The sequence below is a fragment of the Hydra vulgaris genome, chromosome 15 (genome assembly GCF_038396675.1).
Source record: "Hydra vulgaris chromosome 15, alternate assembly HydraT2T_AEP".
Classification (NCBI taxonomy): Eukaryota; Metazoa; Cnidaria; class Hydrozoa; order Anthoathecata; family Hydridae; genus Hydra; species Hydra vulgaris.
Window position 1 is genome coordinate 55,447,096 of NC_088934.1, and position 22,905 is coordinate 55,470,000.

Genomic DNA, 22,905 nt, shown 5'->3' on the forward strand with positions numbered 1-22,905 from the left:
ATAAAAAAGAAAACATTTTTAAATCAATGATTTTATATATTTATTTATATATTTATATACATTTATCTAAGTACATTATTATGTACATTCTATTTATTTTGTTTACTGTTTTTATATATACTTTCGTTATATACATTTTTTAAAGGATGTTCATGTAAAACAATAAACTGATTTTTCCAGGTTAATTAACTGATAACTGAAAATCTTGATATAAATATTCATTAAAGGGATCCCAAATGTGCCGAGACAAGTTAACAACAATAAAACAAAATTGAGAAGTTTTGTCAATGTTAACAGCTTGTGCTAATATAAAACAACCTTGCCATGCTGTTTTATTATTGTTTTATTGTTGTTTTATTGTTGTTTTATTGTTGTTTTATTGTTGTTTTATTGTTTTATTATTGTTTTATTGTTGTTTTATTTCTGTTTTATTGATGTTTTATTGTTGTTTTATTGATGTTTTATTGTTGTTTTATTGTTGTTTTATTGTTGTTTTATTGTTGTTTTATTGATGTTTTATTGTTGTTTTATTGTTGTTTTATTGTTGTTTTATTGTTGTTTTATTGCTGTTTTATTGTTGTTTTATTGTTGTTTTATTGTTGTTTTATTGTTGTTTTATTGTTGTTTTATTGTTGTTTTATTATTGTTTTATTGTTGTTTTATTGCTGTTTTATTGTTGTTTTATTGTTGTTTTACACAGTTTATAACATTAAAAACATAAAACGCATTTAAAATAAAATGTGTTTTACTGTCAGTCTGAACGGGTATAAATCTTAGAAAATAAGTTTAGAGTTAATTAAACTTACGAAAAAAAAATTATTCATTAAGATATTAGCAAAAACCTTTCAGTTTTTTTTATAATTTTGCAATCATTGCTAAAGCCTTATAATAGGTTTACGATTTTTTTTTTTAATATTTTTTTTTTTGTGAATGTGTGTTCACGTAGAGGTTTTTTTAAATGATTTAATTTACGCAGGAGCTTGGGTTTTCCATTTTTTTAATTTGCGCTTATAATAAAACTTTTCCCCTGGATTTCAGTTAATGAAGCGTTTAAGTTCACTCTCGAAAAAATGAGAAATGCAATTAAACATTGACTTTTCATAAACATCTACTTTTGTTAAAAAAAACACACGAAATTTTTAACCCACAAATTTTTTTTTATATATTATTATTACCAAAGTTCTTTGTTTTTTAGATTTTGTGAATGACTTGTTTTTTAACTACCCACTTCTTTCTGTTAAACTAACAAAGTATTCTTAAATGATTCATTAAAACTTTTCATTGTTTAACAAATTAAAATAGAATGTTACCATTTTTTTACCTAACATATTCAAAAAGGGAAAACCCAAACATAAAAATATAATTTTAACAACAATAATTTTTTTGACGTCAAAGATAAAGATTTTAATCAAACCAGATTTCTGTTGGTAGAAAAAATCAACAAGTTGGAACTTTACTTTTGCAAAAAACAAAATGGAATCAAAAAATAAAAAGTGCTTTGTTAATACTTTGATAACTAATTTGTTTTAAAAATTTTAATTCTTAATTCTAAGTCTTATATTGTTTTTAAGATATGAACTTTTTCTCAACATTTTCTTGGGATCCCATTAATAGAAATAATTGTTCTAATCCATATTAATATTTCATCAATTAAGTTTATTTCTTCAAATCTAAAATGTAATACGCTTTAGAAACATATTTTATGTCCAATTGTTATAGGTAAGACTGCAATTCAATGCAAATAATAAAACAAAAAATAAAAAATAATAAAATGTTTCAAATTTCAAAATTCAATGCAAATAAGACTGCAATTCAAAAATACATATAAAATAATGAATAATAAAAAATGATAAAAAAGTGTTTCAAATATTTTATCACTTCTTGTAAAAAGATTGAAAATCCACAAGATTCTACATGATTTCTCAAGAATTCAGTTTTTAAATCATGAAACAATTTTTTTTTTAGATATTTGATTTTCAAGTAGCAGCTTACAAGTGATTTTAAATGATTTTGTAGTAACAGCTTTTGGTTTTGCTTTTTTAAGGCTTTTTAAAATTTAAAGGTTTTAAGATTCGAACCTCGATTACTAATAAACATATTTGTATTAAACCTAAATTTAAATATTTCAAAATTTTTTTCAATTTGCTGTTTTTTGAAAGATAGAAAAGATGCTTGATTTTATTAAATGATTTTTTGTATGATTTTTTTTATTGTAAAATTAAAAAATAGTTATTAATTAAAAATTGTATTTTTTTCAAAACAATATGTAAGTTATACAATTTTTGAACTGTGCACCAGTTACATAGTTACACAGTTTTTGTGCAACAGATGTGACTGTTTTTGAGTAGTATTTAACTTCTGTGTTGCAACGGAGTTTTTAATTGTTGAAAATTGTTATTGAACAGTTTTATACAAAAGTGTTGTTGAACAGTTATTATTTTATTCTTCTTAATTTAAAAATTAATTCTTAATTTATATGATTGTTTATAGTTGTCATTATTTTTAGTCTCTTTGTTTGATTTTAAATGCTGCGAGTTGTGATAGTTCTCTAATGCTTTTACCATTACTCGACCTGATAATGAATGGACTTCATGCGCAGGTATCAAGTAACACTTTGTTGTTTTTTGCATAAAATAAGTATGTGTACATTGTTTTCATTTTATGTGTGTGTATATACATTAATATATATTAAGCACTGGCTGTAAATATATATTAGCACTGGTGTTTTGATATATTCTTATATAATTTTGATATATTCTTATATAATTTTGATATATTCTTATATAATTTGATATATTCAAGATGTAATTTGGCATATTCAAGACGTGGTATATGTTGTTTAAAGTGTGTGCCACAAAGTTAAGTGCCTGCAGCGGAAAACATTTTTTAGCCTTCCTAACATGCAATGGGCTGTGGATGCTCTTTCTTCAACTTATACTCTGACTTTCAAGTCAATTGACACAAGAATGTTGAGATCACATTTAATGATATTGGGCTGTAAACTTTGTTGTGTCTCAGGCATTTTTTATATGGATTCTGTTTGAAGTTTGTTGAGTTAAGCACAGTAAGTTGCTGTCCTAATTGTAGCTCCTAGTACAAAATACTGTACCTGTCCCACCAAATTAAAGCAACAGCTTTTTGGGGTATAGGTTGTAATTTTTAGGGTGTAGGATTTATTTTTGCAGTTGATTTTGTGGTTTTTCTAGCCCTAGTTACTGTTTAACCCTAGTTACTGGAACTTATGTAAAGTATTAAATCAATTCTCAATCTCTGTGATGGTCAAGCCATTGATACAAAAACAAAAAGTTCAAAATAGGTGTTTTTTAGTTCAATCATTTTGTAGTTTTCTACAGCATCATAAACTCATCCAAGTTTACCTGCTTTGTCAGGGTGCATCAAACGTCTCCCACTTTTTAAAAAAAACTTTTCCTTGTCTGTTCCTGTTCTGATCTGATATTCTTAAAAGTTTTTTATTGGTACTCACAACAGTTAAATTTTTTTAAAATGGAACTGGATTTAGGAAAGCTACCTCAAGCCTGAATTTCACTACAAGACCCTAATTTTACCAATTTTTTTATTGAAAAATAAAAAGTTGATTTTTTTTAGGAATATTTTAAGAATTTTATATGTAAGTATTTTATTTGTATTTTTAGGCATGCTCAGAAATAGATCTTGCAAATCCTTTAGGCATGAAAAACAAGAATGAAGTTTTGCGTTGTTTTCAAGTTCTCAGTATGTTTTTTTTTTTTTTTAATGTTTAAGTGACATAAAAAAAACAGCAACAAATAAAATAAAAACAAGATAATATAAATAGATAAAATGACTAAGAAAAAAAAGACAGAAAAAAAAAAAAACTACCATAAACTAAATACTAAGTTAAAAGTTTTAAAATGTTCGAAAATGGAATTTTACTACCAATAAAATTTTTTTTTTTTAACTTTAATTATTTTTGTACACTGTTCATACTGTAATTTTGTGCTTAGTTTAAACTGTCTATATTTTTGTATGTTGTTTACTTTATAATGTAACTGTGTGCCCTGTTTGCATTGTTTTTTTTGTTTGTTATTTTTTTGTTGTTGTTGTTTTTTGTTTTTCTTGTGTATTGTTTATTTGGGCATTGTAGTGAATAGTTTATATTGTTATATGTTTTAGTGCATTGTTTGCATTGGTATGCTTTTTTTTTACTTTAATGTTGCCAACTTTGTAAATAATCAAAACTATTGTTAACACATGAACACATGATGAATGTACAAGAATATGTCATTATGACATAATATACCTATTATTTGTTAATTTTGATGAACCATTACTTAGTTACCATTGTCATAATTTAAAATTGTAGTTTGAGTTAGTTTTGATTTGTTATGGCATGGTATATAAGGTATGGAATTACCAAAACAGAGGACCGCTTTAATGCCCACTTTCTGAAATCCTTGTCTGAGTGTTAAGCTTAATTTAGTGTCTGAGTGTAAGGCTCAATTTACCTCAACACGGTAAAATAACTAAATTAGATGTTTTTGTATAAACGGTAAAATAACTAAATCAAATATTTTTGTATTTTCAAGGCTTCACAGACTTTTTGTCCGTGAAGCCTTGGAAATACAAAAACATCAATGTTCTCCAATGTATGGTGGTATGAATTTGGACAATGGACAATATGTTAAAACAAATTTTTGGACTTCGTTTTTTTTCATACTTAAGTAAAAGAAGCCATTATAAAGGTGACGTCAAAATTAAAAAAATTTTTTTGTTGTTATTTAATGGTCACAATTTTTTTTTTTTGTAATTGTATTATATTATATGCCGATGATGCCGGTGCCTATAATCCGGCGAATATTTCAAATAAATTAAATTATTTAGTATTGAGAGAATTTGTATTATCTGATGTTTTAAGTTAGTTTATATATGTATATATATATATATATATATATATATATATATATATATATATATATATATATATATATATAATATATATATATATATATATATATATATATATATATATATATATATATATATATATATATATATATATATATATATATATATATATATATATATATATATATATATATATATATATATATATATATATATATATATATATATATATATATATAGGCCTTGGCGGGAAGCGAGAGCTTTAGCTCTTGCCTGCACTCTACTAAAACAGTTTACGGGAGCAATTTATAGCTTTCACAAAAGTATAATTTTTTCTCTCAAAAGTATAATTATCATGGTAACTAAAATGAAAAACACAGTCATTAAAAAAAGAAAAAACTAAATTCATAATAAACTGTAATGCTTTTTAAAAGGCATGGTTGTAAATTATTGCATAATAATTATTATTTTATGTAATGAGTTATATTTTATATATTAATTACTTTAATATATTATTCATGTTTAATGTAGAATTTTTAATTGTTGTAATAATTCTTAAAATCCCTGCATTCTGTTACATTTTTATTACAATAAGAAAATATAAAACTTTTTTATAAGCAGTAAAAACAACACTTCTAAAGAATTTTTTTAAGCTGCAATTAATTAGTAAGTGACCAAGGCCCTGGCTAAAAATGAAACTTTTTTCAAACTGTGCCTTGGCCCCAGCCCCGGCTAAACTATAAGGGTTGATAGCCGGGGCTAAAAAAAATTTACAATACTTTATATATTAAAATTTTAATGCTTACATTTACTATTTATTAAATACTGGCATATATTTGTATATTTTTAAACTCTAATTTACTACCAACAAAATTGCAAGCAACCACTATTAAGTTATGAGCTACTTTAAAATAAGGAATAAGTAAAAATACTAGGAAAGGGTTAACTGAAGACTTGAAAAGTTGTATTTTCTATATGTTCTAAAAATATGAACATGACTAATAGTTATAAGGTTTTTTGATGTGCAAGGAAAAAAACTGGATTAATAAAAGTTTTGATACCATGAAGGGACAGATACAGTAATAGAAACCATGTTAAAGCATGATTACTTCCTTCAATAGCGTTACTTTTAAGTAAAATAATTAAGTACGTTATCGAAGAAAGTAATAATGTTTTAGCATGGTTTTTTCATGCGTTTGGAAAAATGTGCAAATTTTACTTTAAATGAATACATTTGCAATCCTTTAAAAGAAATCATGCTTAAACATTATGATTGCTTTTTTCTATAGCGTTCTTATTTTTTTTAATTTTCTTATTTTTCTTAAAGAGAAGTAATGTTTATTTACATATTAAAAACACTTTTAAAACTTTGAAAAGAATTTTTAAGTTTTGCTGAAATATATATAATCTTATAAAATGTATAGAATTACTATGTTTTTCATTTTTTATTGTGTGTTTAATAGCGCCAGTAATATAATATTTTTATTAACTTATTATTAATATATTATTATATAATAAGTTAATAAAAATATATTATTTATATATTATTTATATATTATTTTTAAAAGTTTTAAAAAAGAAATGCCAAAACAGCTTTTATTTTATTTTCAGCTTATTTTATTTAAATTTCTTCAAATTTATACCTTTTTTATTTGTAAATAAATCTAGTGAACTAATTTGAGAAAAATTCATTATTTCGTATCAATGGGTAACAATTTACAATCCTTAGGTCATTGCATATTAATTAATTATCATTAATTTGCGCGCATTTTTCAAATGGGTAAAAAATTGTTTAGAAAAAATAAAAAAATTGATTAAATTTAATAAGCATTGTTGGTAACTTATTAACTAGAATAAAAGTTATTTAAAAATAAAACTTCCTTATATGACATATATCTCTTAAATTAGATGTTCGTTGTTAAACAAAGATATGATTGTCAACGTTTATTTAAAAAAAACGATTTGTCACTCCTAGCATATAACGAGTATAAAACTAAGTTATGAATTTAATTAATGAATAAACAGATAGTTTGTGCAAAATCCAAAAGCTCTCATAAGAAGCTGTTTAAAGGAGCAGCTCGCACGGCTGGTCATGTTCGTTTTAGGAGAGCTTTTCACTGCTCTCGCACTAATTTCTTCCCACCGAGGCCTGTATATATATATATATATTAGGGTGTTTAAAAAATTTTTTTTTGAAAATAAAAATGTGGAAAAGTTCATTTGTTATCATTATGTATTAGTAGCTTATAGTGAAAATTTCAGCCTTCCAAATCAACTCTAAGGTAAAGAAGGTGGTTTTAGGCAATTTCTATATAATAGAATTTTTTCCCTAATATTATATTTTAAAGTTCCAAATATAGATAGTTATAAATTTAAAACATTTACAAAACACTAGTTTCAATTTAATACATATCTAATAGAATAAGGAAAATACAGATTTTGTGTGACAATTTTATTTCAGATTTTTCACAATTAGGTTAAAAAGCAACAAAAACACGATGATACTTATTAGATATTCTTTGTAACTTTCTTGGATTTTGGATATTTTATGGACAACCTAGAAAATAAACTTAATAATAATAAATAACTTAATAAACTAATAAATAAACTTAAAATAACTAATAATAAATAAATAATAAATAAACTTAAAATAACTTAAAATAACTAATAAATAAACTTAATAATAATAAATAATTTAATAAACTAATAAATAAACTTAAATAACTAATAATAAATAAATAATAAATAAACTTAAAATAACTTAAAATAACTAATAAATAAACTTAATAATAATAAATAACTTAATAAACTAATAAACTTAAAATGGCAGGTTATTTTGCAAAATAATAAAATAGTCAAAGTTCTAAAATTCCAATTTTTTAGTTTAGTTTATTAAATAAAATGATATGGAAATACTTAAAATGGTTTAACTGACATTATTGTATAGCATGCATGTACATTGGGTAGGGGAAGGTGTTTTTAGGTGTAAATTGCTAGGTGCAATTGATTTCCTTTTTTTTTATTAAAAAAAAGCATGATATGTGTTTGCTATTCTAAATTGCCTCATTTTTTAAAAACGACCCCCTCCCCCTAACAATTTACGTACTATGGGTCCGTATAACAATGTTTAGTAATTACCTGAAGAGTTTCCTGAAGTCTATCCTTGTTTTGTGCCCTTCCAATAAAGTACTGGAGCAGCTTGATTTGACATTCTGCCTGGTTATTTACCACTGTCAGCTGATTTTCACAAGCAAAGAACATTTGCAAGCAGCTATACCTATCTCCCTCCACAGCAAATTTTTTTTTTTTTTTTGTTATTCACCTCCCCAAGGCCAGGAAGGCCACTACAGGTGAGGAGGCTACTTAATAGTGGTTATAACCCTCTCTCAACTCTATAACTCCGAAACACGAACCTTGATGAACAAGGCCGCTGCGCGGAGAAACAAGTTGAGCGCGGTACTACCAGGGATGTGGTGGGGATCGAACTCGGAATCTCTCGCTTATGAAGCGAGCGCTTTACCACTACACTACTACCGCATATGCTCTTCCTTAGTGATTTCTTGGAGAAAAAAGAGAAGATAACTTTGCTCAGTGACAAAAAATTGTGATTGAAATTTTATTCTATAAGTACATGACACAGAAATGACAGCACACATGCTAAATCTTCTGATTTGACTAATAACTTATTCTGAAAACATATTGAAGTAAATGAATTCTGGTCTTTGTTGGTTTTACATGTGTTTGCTATTGTAGTCCACAATGCACGTCTTCAATTTGCTACCATAGTTAGGATTACTTGGGTCTCTTTTGAATCTTTTCCAGTGTTCAGCAAATGAGTGGTGAAGTGCTTCTGTTGACTGCTCACTGTAAGGTCCAAGTGCAGTGTGCTTCATTTCAATGAATTCTTTGATGCGAAAGAAGACTGCATGCACCTTGGGCATCACTTGGGAAACATTTGACAAAGGCAGATATGAGGTTCGAAATGCATTAATTTTCACTGCATAGTGTGGATCAAGCTCTTGTCCAAAGCAGGCAGTCACAACTGTTCCAAATTTTCGAAGGACATCAATGATACCAATAGCTTGGAATGCACAGTCAGTTTCTGCTAGTTTTTGAAGGAGATCAACATTCTTCAAAAGCTTGTGGCATTCATTGCCAGCAAATTGACTTCCATGATGGGTTGTAGTTGAATGTTTAGGAGTCTTGATCAATCATCAGCTTTGGGCCAAATGTCTCTTAAGGCCTTCAACAAGTGATTGACAACCCCAAGCATCAGGTGTAGCTCCATGGGAGGTATGAGATCAAAAACGAGCTTTTGGTCAGAAAGATCAGTCAAAGGCATATGAATGACATTCTTGTAAAACTTTGCCTTTTTCAAGTCCAATCCTGCAGATTCTCTAAAGCTCTTTCTGATAGAGCCAAAAGTCCTAAGCTGCCCAGGAAATGAAAGATATTGACAATCAGCAGTACACCATGTGCAAGGGTGAGTGCTGGAGTGTGCTTGTAAACCACAGACAATGTTTGCAACCTTTAAGTCACAAGAAATGAAGAAGTTTGTCGAGTTGGCTTGAATCAATGAAAGCAATTGTCTGATGTTTTCATATGTTTCTGACATGTCTTCTGCAACAGCAACCAAATGCTGTCGTTTAACTCCACTATCTTTGGTATGTGGTGCAGTGAGCGATCGCTTGCTTGGGGGAGAGTGACTGATACCACTTGTGTCAATTATTCCCAGACTGACTTTCAGGAATCCACCTCCACCATCTATTCCAAGCTTGACAATGTTGTCAGAGAATGATTGTCGAGACTGTTGAACTTCATTCAAAAGCTTTTTCAGGTCATTGTAATGAACAACAGTTTTTGACTTTTTGGTGTTTGAAGCTTTTTCAGTTGACATGTCAATGTCAGTTTGTGTGAAAAGATCTGATAAATGTCTTCCATCAGGCATCAAACTTTGCATGAAAATTGCTTTCAATAACTTTTTTTCTGCTGACTTGATTGATTGTTGATGCAAGTTTTTTAACACCAGAGTTTGAAAAATTAGTATTCACCTGAACAGTGACAAGGTCTTTCACTGTCATGATTGGAGCATTGTCAAAAAGTTTTTTGGCACTGGAAGATCCTAAAATGTAGAACAATTAGTTGAATAGTGTAACAAAGCTTAATAAGATCTAAATTTTATTAAACCAATTTGACAATAAATTTTAAATGATGTGGGGTTCTATTATTTTTATAGTAAATTTTATATCTTATAAAATTAAAATGATATTAACAATTTACCTTTTGTGATGGGGAGAGGTCTTCCACTATGTTGTGCAACTCTGATTGTTCCATGTGGAAATACATCTTTTGAAGAAATCACCAAAGATGTAATCTGTTCTGCCAATGTTTGGTCTTCTGTCACAAGGGTTTGCATATTTTTTTAAAATGTTGCCTGATTGCACTCATGGGGAAGGCCTTTGCCTACAAGAACAAGACACTCTGAGTATCTTCTGTAAGTTTTTGCTGCTGATGATGGCATCGGATCAGTACTGAGTGGATGCTTTTCATTCAATTTTAGTCTTCCAACATTGCAAATAAGACAGTCACAGTTTTGTTCTCGTGTCTCAGGTCTGACTTGAATGCTCTTGTAGTTAAAGATAGGTGGCAAGAAGACAGGCTGGCCAGAATCCCTTTTCCTCAGTTTCACTCTACAATTCTCACATACTCCCTTTGGGACTTGAGTATCAGAGAAATCAATTGGTTTATCAAGTAGAGAATGAAGTTTTTCAATGATGAATGTTGTCACTTGTCTATCACATTTTTGAAAGCACAAGAAGCAGACAACCTTCCTGTTGTCTACATGTGATCTTGCAGAATTTGGCATTTTAAAAAATGTAAGTCTTTCTAAAATTCACCAAACTAAGTTTTTGAGCACTTTAATTTGAAGTAGCATTTTCCCAGAATTTTAGTTTGAGCACATTGTAGGGTTGTGCTGTTAGTATTTGAGTCAAATATGCTTATGGTTTTAGATAGATATAATAAGTGAATTCTTTTACATAATTTTCAACAGAAAAACATGCAAACTAGCTTTCCTAATATACTGTCAAATTATTGCCTATATTTTGTGACAATCAACTTGATACAATGCTTTGCAATCTAATAATGTGCTGTAATTAATTTAAAAGTCATCTTTTAGTTTTAATAATACTGTAAAAATGCAAAAATATTGTTCACTGTCATTTCAGTAAGATGTGCTAATAGAATAAATTTCAATCGCAATTTTTTTTCTCGGGCGTGATTTGTTGATTTCAGTTTTTACATTTTTGGAATCAGGAATGTGTGTACTTTCATCCCTCCAAAGGATTTTTTGGGAAAAGCGGGTTGAATTTTTTTCTAAATTTTTTAACGGTGAGGAACTTGAGTTGCCATAGGACTCTTCAGAAAGAATAGGCCATAGAAAAACAATGTAATTTATAGCAGTGTTTATGTTCTTGAGAGTAGCAGGCACTACTGTTTTTAAATCATTCGGATGATAGTTCTGTATCATCTGCAAGACTGTAAATAGGTCTGATAGTTCTGTATCATCTGCAAGAAGGTAAAGACAGTCACTCAAAAACCTGGCCTCATGGTGAGATTCCGACTGCTTGAAGAAGAAATTAGGTATATCTGTACCCAGAAAGTAAGCCAGTAGCTGGAAAAAAGACTTATAGTCTTCTCTCTGGAAGGTGTTTCTCTGAAGTGCTGTGGCGCAAATTTCTTTAGTTTCAACTGCAAGTGGGTGCAAAAAAGTACCTGGTCTAAATGGATCCTGAGACCATTAAAGTTTGACAATTCTTTATAATCTGTATATTTGCAGCCATAGCTTTTTAAGTAAAATGAGGTGTTTGCTTGGACTTTTTGTCATGCCAAAAACAAGTTCCGTGACATGGATACTGTCTCTCATATATGTGGTGTCTGCACATTAGCCAGAGAACAGGCCTCCTTAAAGCATGAACAATAACATTCTTTATAGCTTCTTGTTCTTTCCTGTGTTGCTAGCTGTTGTGTCAGCACACACCCCAATGATTTGATCTGATAGCTCATAGTATTCGAAGATATTTTGAATGGCTATATCCTGGTTGCTTCCCATGGAGCTTTTAATTTTCAAAATGCCAGGCAGAAAATCTAAAGGGCCAGCTTCAGGAAAAGAAACACTTATACCTATCCTTCCATGACTTGTGAAAATTGCTTCTTCACTGGTGTACTGTCTTACAATTTTAGTGTCAAAGTGAATCACTAGCTTTTAGCCTCTTTGTTCATGTTCTGCTCTTGGATGATCTGGGCTTCTGACTCTACTGCAGTGTGTGCTTTCCTGGTCAGAGTTGATCTTGAAATCTTCAACTCCTCAATGTTAATACCGCCAACTTTATAAAGAGATGTTTATCAACAGGTTCCTGGTCGAACACTAATAAATTATCTTGTCATGATTGGGATCCAATTGTTTAGGAGTTCATCCATACTTAGCTTAAGACTAACTTTTCTCCTGAAATGTTTTGGGTCTTTGTAGGAGGCATTAAAGCGTCATCAGAGTCTGGAAGGCTATCACTGTCTGTGTACTAGAAAACTTCAAACTCTCATGTTCTAGTTCTTCTACATTCTATTTATTCTTCTCCTCTTGATTCTTATTTTCTCCACAGCCAATCAAGCATTTTTTTGAAATGTGTTATCAATACCCACCATCTTGACCATGGGTCCTTTGAGGTAGTGCTTTAGGAATTCAATGTCCTCTTTTTGAGCCTCTTTGTTCCTCATTGCATCACTCTTTATCAAGTTAAAGATGTTGAATGCCTTATGAATTGTGAATAAGAAGTTGCTTTCATTTAGAAAGTTGTTTACTTCCTTGTAGTAGCTTTCTTCTAGTAGACTTAGAGTCTTGAGTCTTTTTAGGGATTGGTACTCATTGATCTTGTTTGTAATTTTGTTTTGGATTTGCTGCTCTGTGAGTTTGTATTTGTTGTCAAATCCAGCTTTGCCCCATAAATTTACTAGTTCTCTCAAAATGCAATCACCTCTGATTGTCTGTCGCCAACTCTCTTCACACTTTCCTTCTGCTAACTTGCTGCATTTCAGATAACTTTATATATATTATATAAATAACTTTATAATATATATATATATATATATATATATATATATATATATATATATATATATATATATATATATATATATACATATATATATATATATATATATATATATATATATATATATATATATATATATATATATATATATATGTATATATTTATCTATATATATAAAGTTATTTATATAATATATATTTTTTTTGTTATTCACCTCCTCAAGGCTGAGAAGGCTTCTACAGATGAGGAGACTACTTAATAGTGGTTATAACCCTCTCTCAACTCTATAACTCCGAAACACAAACCTTGATAAACAAGGCCGCTGCGCGGAGAAACAAGTTGAGCGCAGTACTACCAGGGACATGGTGGGGATCGAACTCGGAACCTCTCGCTTATAAAGCAAGCACTTTACCACTACACCACTACCGCACACACACATATATATATACATATATATATATATATATATATATATATATATATATATATATATATATATATATATATATATATATATATATATATATATATACACCCTTAGGTAGTTAGAGAAGTTCATAGAACTTCATCTATAAAGATACAATGAGACAGGAAATAATTAAATATTTATATATCATTTTAAACTGTGTTTAAATTATTAACATTTTAAGTACTTGTTGAAAAATTTTGGATGTTATTTTAAAAAGTTTAAATTTTAAAAAGAGAAAACACGGTTCCTGCCTAGGATGATGAATGCTGGATCTTCTTGACTCTACTTATAGGTGATTGCTTATGCCTCCTTGATAGTGGCTATGTTACTCTTCCTGTTATCTCCTAATGAGGCTCTTAAACTTTAATGGTTTGATGGCTAGCTGGTAGTTAGGTTTCCCAAACTCTGTGGTAGCTCTCAGAGAGGCTGATTCCATCAACAGCTGCAGAATATCAGAGTATTAACAGTGCCATGTTGCGGATAAATGGTGTCTCTGTTAATAGTTGTTGTGCAGACCACATAAGGAGCCCTATGTTATGAATTAGGGTTAAATCATTCTATCACCTTTCTCTTTGTTCTATATTGTTCTACTTCTTCTCAAGACTCTTTTAGATGTAATTTCTGATCAAATTGACCATGCCCTATCTCTTTACCCCTCTGCCAATATTATTGCTATTGGTGACTTTAATGCTCATCACACTGAATGGCTCGGCTTTAATGCCACTGAACCTGCTGGTACTAAAGCCTATAACTTCTGCATTTCTCAATCTCTAACTCAGATAGTTAACTTTGTAACTCGTTTTCCTGACAACCCTAATCACTTACCTTCACTCCTTGATTTATGTCTGGCCTCTTATCCTAACTTGTGTTTTATTTCTCCTTTTTCTCCCTTGACCATGCAATGATCTCTTTAAATCTTTTATCTCATACTTCCTTTTCAAACTCACCCTATCATTGCACTACTTACTACTGTTAACTGGGATTCTTTTTGTGATTTCCTTTTTGTGACAGTCCTTGGGTTGATGTCTTTTGTGACAGTCCTTGGGTTGATGTCTCCCTCTCAGCTGAAAAATAGGCCTCCTATATAACGTCCTGGATTCAAGCAAGAATAGAAGGTTTTATTCCCTCTTGTTGATTCCAAGTCAAGCCTCATTCTACTCCATGGTTTTCATCCTCTTGTGCAGCTGCTGTATCTAATCGTAATAATTTTTTAAAATCTTTTTTAAAAGAACAACTCTCTTGAGAACAAACGGCTGTTTATTATTGCAAAAATTTGTTGTAAAAAAGTTGCTGTCAGATGCTAAGCTCTCAGCTCATTAAATCTTGTATTTTATCTCAGAAGTTAGGCTCTAGAGACTTTAAAATTAAAATTCTAGTAAAAACACCAAAACAAAACTAAAGCAATTAAAGTATGCAAACAGAAAATACTAATAAATTTCCCCCAAAGGCAATTAAAACCAACTATGTACAACCAACATAAATAAACCAAAAACAATCAAATGCCAATATACCCTATGAAAAACCCTTTTAAAATTAAATAAAACACAATAGAGTCTTCAAAAAACTCTAGCGCTGTCATAGATACTTCATTCGAATTTTGTTAACAAATCATGACTAAAAATTAAAAAGTCTACGATAGTGGCAAAAAAATGTTGCCTGCAAAAATGTAAAGGTTTAAACATGTAGTGAAGGATATAAGAAACTTTCTGAATAATAGTAAAAGATGAAAATTGTGCATGTGAAAATTAAAACAAAGCTGAGTAATATGGTGGTCTTTAAAATCTCTCTTTAAATAAAACTTCACGACCTTCGCAGTGAGGAATACCTTCGCAGTGAGGAATGTTTGTATACAAAGATATAACATCAGCCATCAGATGTAACAAGAAGCCTTGACAAGGATGTAGTTGTTGGTTTCTAGTACATTGATGGAAATGGACTTTTGGAAATGTGTGGTGTCTTTAAAGCACGCTGGTAGTTGTTCAGCAACTATCAGTTCAGCTGAATAAACTCTGTAATAAAGAATGATAAGTTGTTGGTTGGTCCGTCACAACCAGAAACAATTAGTCTTAAGGGAATGCCTATCTTATGAATTTTGGGAAGGCCATAAAACAGGAGTGTACAAAGGGGTGTTTTTGGATGTAGGAACTATGATGTTTTTTTATCAATCATATGATCAATCATATGATGATATAGTCAATAAGGTTGTTAACATCTCTTGCTATACTTTTTGTTGGATATTCTGAGAGTAGTTTGTATGTGTTTTTTTCTAATAAAAGTTGAGAGATCTTCTCTTCATAGTCACTTTTGTCTAAAATACAAATACCGCCTCCTTTGTTGGCCTTTTTAAGTAAAAAATGTATGAAAATAAGGGATAATAAGAGAAACATAAAATAAAATTAAACTAATAATCAAGATAAAATGTAATGAAAATATCAAATGATCTCAAAAACAATTTTAAAAATAAAATCTTACAACACATTCACAAATGAAATGATATGTAAATTTTATTTACATACTATTTATAAAAAAAATATTGAAAAGTTAAAAAATTATTGTTAAAAAAATTTTGAGCTACAAAAGTTCATCAACAAACAATCAACAAACAATCAACAAACAATCAACAAACAATCAGCAAACAATCAATAAACAATCAACAAACAATCAACAAACAATCAACAATCAATCAATCAATCAGTTCATAAAATTACTATTAAAAAGAAATCTGAAACCAGTTAATTTAAGTTGAAATTAGAAATTTTTAACTTGAATCTAGAAACTGGCATGGTTGCAGCAACAAATGATGGTTTAATTAAAATTCATATATATTTAATCAACTATGCTATTAACACGCAATACACTTAGAAGTTACTAATGTATTATATAAACATAAAGAAATGGTTTAAGTTGAAGCTGAAATATATGTTTTAAGCAAGGAATGATCAGAATCAGAAGATAAATATGACAATAACTATTACATAATGAATATTTGTAGTGCCCAATCTCTCATTCATATGACTTATCCTAATATCTTTCCCAAAGACAAGGCAGAACTATTTGCAAAGAAATTTTCTTCTAATTCGACTCTTGATTCTTATGGCCGTTTTCTTCCTTCCATTTCAATTAAACTGGTTAACCCATTGTTAGACATTCAAATCACTCCAGCTTCCAATGCTAAAGTCATATCTTGATTAAACTCTTCTACTGCTTGTGATCCAGACAACATTCCTGTCAAAGTCTTACAAAACTGTTCTCCAGAACTCTCTTCAATTTTCTCTAACGAATTTAATAAATGCTTGATCGAGTCTTGTTTTCCTGCTTGCTGGAAAATGACATCTGTTGTTCCAATTTTCAAAAACTCTGGTGAACATTCTGACCCTTCTAATTATCGCTCGATCAGTCTTTCAGTTGTTAGCAAGATCTTTGAGTCTTTGATAAACAAATTTCTCACATGCCATCTTGAGTCAAATAACTTACTGTCAACAATCAATACGGTTTTTGATCTTCTTGCTCTATGACTGACTTTCTAACTACTGTGACTGAAAGATTTCATTGTGCATTAGATGGAGGCTGTGAAGCTAAGGCTGTTGCTCTTGACATATCTAAGGCTTTGGATAAAGTTTCAGGTCTTCTCCATAAGCTTGTTTCATATGGTGTATCTGGGAAAGATTATCAAATTGTTTCTTTCTAACTGTTTTATTAAAGTCATCCTTGAAGGCCAACACTCTTCTTTATTTCCATTAACTTCTGGGGTACCTCAAGGTTCTATCTTTGGTCCTGTTTTGTTTCTTATCTACATTAATGATCTTCTCAACCTTACATCTAAAGTAGCTTTTGCTAATGACTCAACTTTATATTCCTGTTTTCTCTTTTTGATTGCTTAGAACAGGGAGCCAATCTTGAATCTGATCTCACTTCTGTAGCCTCGCAGTGGCTTGTAAATTTAACTTCCACAAAACCCAGTTATTTACTTCAAACAACTATTGCAGTACTGTCGACATTCTTATATTAATGAATGGCAACTTCTCACTGAGTCTTCTTTTTTACGCCTTCTTGGATTATTGTTTACTACTGACCTTTCATTAAAACCATTTATACAATCAATTGCTAAATTAACATTTGCTAAGGTTGCTTCTCTTTATCGTGCTCACCATTTTTTCTCTCCTGATTCCATTTGCTACCTCTACAAATCTCTTATTTGTCCCTGTATGGAATACTGTTGTCATATTTGGGCTAGTTATTCTAATGATGCTCTTCCCCTTCAAGACAAAGTCCAAAAACGCATTGTAAACTTAGTTGGATCCGCTCTATCTGCTAAGCCTCTTTCCCATAGTATTAAAGTTGCAACTCTTTCTTTTTTCTACAAATACTACATTCTAAAAAATCATGGTCGCTGCTCAAAGAAGCTATCATCAACCAAAACTCATTCTCGCTTGACTTGTTGTTTTGCAAAGTCTCCCTGCTACCGTTTCCTTGCTCAATATCTCTATTCTTTTTTTCTAGTTACTCCCAACTTAAAAGTGGCTGTTTGCAGCCTTGTTGAAAGTGAATCATAATAAAAATATATTTTTTTTATTCAAATATTGTTACTAATTAATCTTTTTTTATAAATTTTTTCAATTAACTAATAATTTAAAAAAATTGATAAATAATGAGCATAAGAATAATTTTATTTCTAAAAAAATCATAATTTAGTTACTTTCATTACGCATTGAACGTGTAAAAAAACTGCTCCCAATTTTAAAGTGTAAATTGTGTTTAAAATGTCTCGTAAAATTTACTATACCCATTCGTTGTTATTTAAATTATTTTTTACACAAATAATAAATAAATAAAAGTTTTAAATAAGTTCAATAAATGATAAAGTAATTATAACACTTTGTTTAATTTTCTTTTAGCACAAAACTTTCCTGATCGTGTTGTTGGGTTCCTTCAGTTGAAATTAGAAAATATAAATGATAAATCAAGAGCGGCTACTTTAGCAATTATAAAACATATTATAAACTCTTCAGGTATACTTTTTTTTTAACAATTATAAAATATATTATAAACTCTTCAGGTATACTTTTTTTTAACAATTATAAAACATATTCTAAACTCTTCAGGTATACTTTATTTTAGCAATTATAAACTTTTCAGGTTTTCTTTAGAAAATCTTCAGGTTTTTCTTTAGGTTTTTAAATTTACAAATCATAAATCTCACCTAAAAGAATCTATTTTTTCTTTTTTTTAGTAAATAACTTTTAAATTACCAAATTAACTTGGAATAACTTTAGAGTTTTAGAATCATAAAATTTGAAATAAGTTGTTATATAATCTGGGTATAATAACCTCTTATCTAATCTGGGTATAATAATCTCTTTTATAATCAGGGTATAATAATCTCTTATATAATCAGGGTATAATAATCTCTTATATAATCTGGGGTTCCATGTCAATTCAGTACACGGGCAATTCAGTACAGGACCATTCAGTACAGGGCAATTCAGTAAGGGGCAATTCAGTACACGGACAATTCAGTAGATGGGCAATTCAGTACCTGGGCAATTCACTATATGGAAAATTCAGTACACGGGCAATTCAGTACACGGGCAATTCCATACATGAGCAATTCAATACACGGGCAATTCAGTACATGGTTTTTTGTAACAATTTTTTGAATTGACAAAAAATTTAAGAGAAACTTATCATTTTCATATTGGTATTATTGTTAAAACCCTTAAAAGTAGCAGGCCTGATAATGTGTAACCACCACCATTATTATCTAAAACACATCTAGCAAGAACAAAATGTTTACAGTTATTAGATATCACTAAATTTCCCTAAATTTTTTATTTGCTGACATTCTGAGTCTCCAGTTATCTGGTAACTGAGATATAACCTTAATGTCATACCTATACATTCTGTTACACAGGCACTCCCACATTTTCTTCCAGGGAGAAATTAGTGTGGGAAATAAAAGCAATTCCTCTCCCACACTCTTTTCTTCCTGAATAAAAGGTTGCCTTTACTGCTGCTCAGGCAGTATTAAGCATAAGAAAAGCAATTCCTCTGTCACACTCTTTTCTGCCTAGATAGAACGATGTCTTCCTTTACTCCTGCTCAGGCAGAATTAAGCGTGGGAAAAAAAAGCATTTCCTCTCCCACACTCTTTTCTGCCTGAGCAGCAGTAAGGGAAGAGGGTAAACTTTTTTTCTCCTACACTACACCCTCCCAGTTTTACAGGCAAGTGATTTTTTTTTCACTTACATTTCTTCTATACTCTTCCTGTTAGTACAGTGGGGAGGTGACCTTGTTGAAACAGCCCACCTTCTACTGTAAAAGGAGGACTAAAATTTTATTCAGTCTCATTCTTCTTAAATATTTTGGCCTTTCAAGTCTAATTAAGGTCCAAAGTTTAGAATTTAAATAAAAACGGTGTTTTCATTTTCAAAGTCAGAGAAGAACAAGGATGTTTTACAGCTTGATGGTCATGACTACCTGTTTCACAGGTCAGATACCACTGGTGACATTAAGGTATGGCACTGTCGAAAGTACGAAAGTCCTTCCAGAATGTCCACATCTGGAAATCAGATTGTAAAGCCTCCAACTGAGCGCACTCATCTTGGTGACCTAATACAGTCAAAAGCTAGAGATGTCATAGCAAACATGAGACAGGAAGTTTCAACATCCCAGGCATCTACTAGGTATATTGTAGGGCAACATCTTCAGGGGCAGTCTAATGATGTTCTTGCCAAACTACCGAAACGAACTGATGTTGACAGAAATAATAGGCGGATCAGACAATATGAAAAAACCATTTTGTCTTCTCCAAAATCGATGAACTTTGATATTCCCCCAGAATTTAATGACATTGTTTTTTATGATTCTGGAAGGGCAGATCCACAGCGAATTTTTGCTATTGGTAGCAATGACTTGATTCACTTTCTTGAAGGTGACACTTGGTTTGGGGATGGCACTTTCAAAGTGGTTTCAGAAATGTTTTTTTACACGAAAGGTTGGAGTTTGCAGCAGCAAATATTTCTGGTTGTTTTTTCCACTTTTCTCAATCAGTTATACGAAAGGTTGGAGAACTTGGTTTAAAGAGAGAATTTGAGACAAATGAGGACTTCAACATTTTAGTGAAATCACTAGCTTCCCTGTCATTTGTGCCACTTGCTGAGCTTAATGAAAGATTTGAAGAATTGGCTCCAATGTTTCCAGACAATCCCCCAACAAATGACTTACTTTCTTATTTTAAGACTACTTATGTCAGAGGTCCAAGGGTTGGTGGGGTGTTCCGGAGTTCCAGATTCCCACCTGCAATTTGGAATCATTATGCTGATGCATTAGCCTGTGCACCAAAAACAACTAACTGCTGCGATTTTATAATGCATTGCAGGCACTATTTATGTGTTCACACCCAACCATTTGGACACTTTTCAATGGACTCATCAGGGACATGGCAAATCATCGTTTAACTACTCAGAATACAGAAGTGCTAAATCAGGAGAACCAGAGAAAAAGTATGTGCAGTTGGCAGTTGGCAGAGAGACTGGCAGCCAAAGTTGCTGGTTATCAAAATGAATGTGACAAGCTTCGCTACCTGAGAGCAATCAACAATATGCAAGTCAGATAGATATAAAAGCAATCAGAAAAAATAGCTAATTATGAATTTCATTAGAAAACATTTCAGAAAAGTAACCAGTTTATGTATGAGTATGTAAAATAGTTATGTTTAAAGAGAAGATATATTAAATTGTTGCTTCAGAAGGTTTATATTAAATTATATGTTTCATTTAAGCCAAAGAAAAATTTAGATATTAATGAAGGGGATACATTTAAATTGTATCCCTACAGTAGGTCATATAGGTTTGGTTCTCTTTTGCACCAACTCTGCTCGTTGTTCTTGAAGTTAGTTGTATATATCTTTAGGATAATATTGTAAAAGAGAATAGTCTTCAAAAAGTAGTAGTAATTAGTGAAAAGTTTTAATACTGAGAATATTGTTAATTTGCTATCCTTTGTACCTAATGTATTTTGAAAAACTATAACAAAGTAGAAAAGGGTAATAAGACTGTAAGAGGTAAAGAGGAAAATTTTTTGTACCATTATATAAATTACAGTACTTATTATCCATGTACTGAATTACCCTGTACTGAATTGCCCTGTACTGAATTGCCCTGTACTGAATTGCCCTGTACTGAATTGCCCTGTACTGAATTGTCCTGTACTGAATTGCCTGTGTACTGAAATGCCCGTGTACTGAATTGCCCATGTACTGAATTGCCCTATACTGAATTGCCCTGTCACCATAATCTGGGTATAATAATCTTTTATATAATCTGAGTGATAAATTAAAAAGAAATAATAATAATTTTGGTAAATAAAATAAGTTTTTCAAATTAAAAAAAAATATGTTTGGTAAATGAAATCATAGTATGAGTAGAAAAAACACAAAATAGTTTTAAAAGTACTAAATATATTACCCAGGAATCAGAGGGGTTACTATAATCAATCTATTTGTTTTTATTTCCATAATTTAAATTGTATAAGTTGGATAAACTTAAAAACAGAAAGGAATTCCTATTTTTAAAAAAAATAGGAATTCCTTCCTATTTTTTTAAAAATAGGAATTTTTTAAATATTTAATTTTCCTATAAAGTACCATTGAAGAATTAGCCTAAATGTGACTACAGAGTTCCGCACATGGATAAGTAAGAGATTTATAAAGGTAGAAAATGAATTAGAAATTCTGAAATCAGATTTAAAATATGGCAAGTATAATAAAGATAAAGATAAATAAGAAAGAGAAACAACTATAGCAGATGCTAACATTACAATGAACTATCTTTATGGTTTCCATGAGAGGTCTCTAGTGAATGGGTTAAAGTTTAAAAATTTCTGCAAGCTCCAGGGTGTCACAGAGAAATCAAAACCGATTCAAAACCGATGAAATCTATATTGATTGACATTAAATTTACATACTAAAAGTTTGTAAATTAAAGACTTAAAGGCCTTGTTAATAATAGAGACAAGCGGCAGGACAATTGTTAGACCGGTCAGAGTGTTCTCCAGAGTTTTACAAATCAAAACAATTATTACCACTTTCTAGCATACAGGAAAACAAGATTTTGTTAAGCACTTATTAAATAGTTTAGGAAATATTGAACAGAGTTCTGGAGAAAACTTTGTAAGACTATGACAGGAATGTCATAATCTTACAAAAAGAATGTTATCTGGACCAAGCAAGAAGTTGTCTGGACCGAGCAAGAAGTTGTCTGGAACAAGCAAGAAGTTGTCTGGACCGAGCAAGAAGTAGAGAATAGTTAATAAGTATTAGCAGTGGAAGTCAGATGTCTAACAATTGATTGATTTGTTTATCTGGGATGATAAGAAGAGTGTGATTATTAGATTCAGGAGATGAACTTACTTTTGTTAATGGCACTGTTATAGATTTTCTAAAGG

General features: G+C 30.2%; 1 protein-coding gene across 2 annotated transcripts in view; it reads left to right on the forward strand.

The window, feature by feature from the left end:
• LOC100204991 (maestro heat-like repeat-containing protein family member 1) overlaps positions 1 to 22,905 on the forward strand; it is a 112,717-nt gene that overhangs the window by 20,911 nt on the left and 68,901 nt on the right. For both annotated transcript variants that reach the window (XM_065820602.1, XM_065820603.1), the window contains exons 8-10: positions 2,507 to 2,599; positions 3,654 to 3,732; positions 18,357 to 18,470. In XM_065820602.1, the coding sequence (XP_065676674.1) occupies positions 2,507 to 2,599; positions 3,654 to 3,732; positions 18,357 to 18,470 (286 nt within the window). The remainder of the gene's footprint in view (positions 1 to 2,506; positions 2,600 to 3,653; positions 3,733 to 18,356; positions 18,471 to 22,905) is intronic.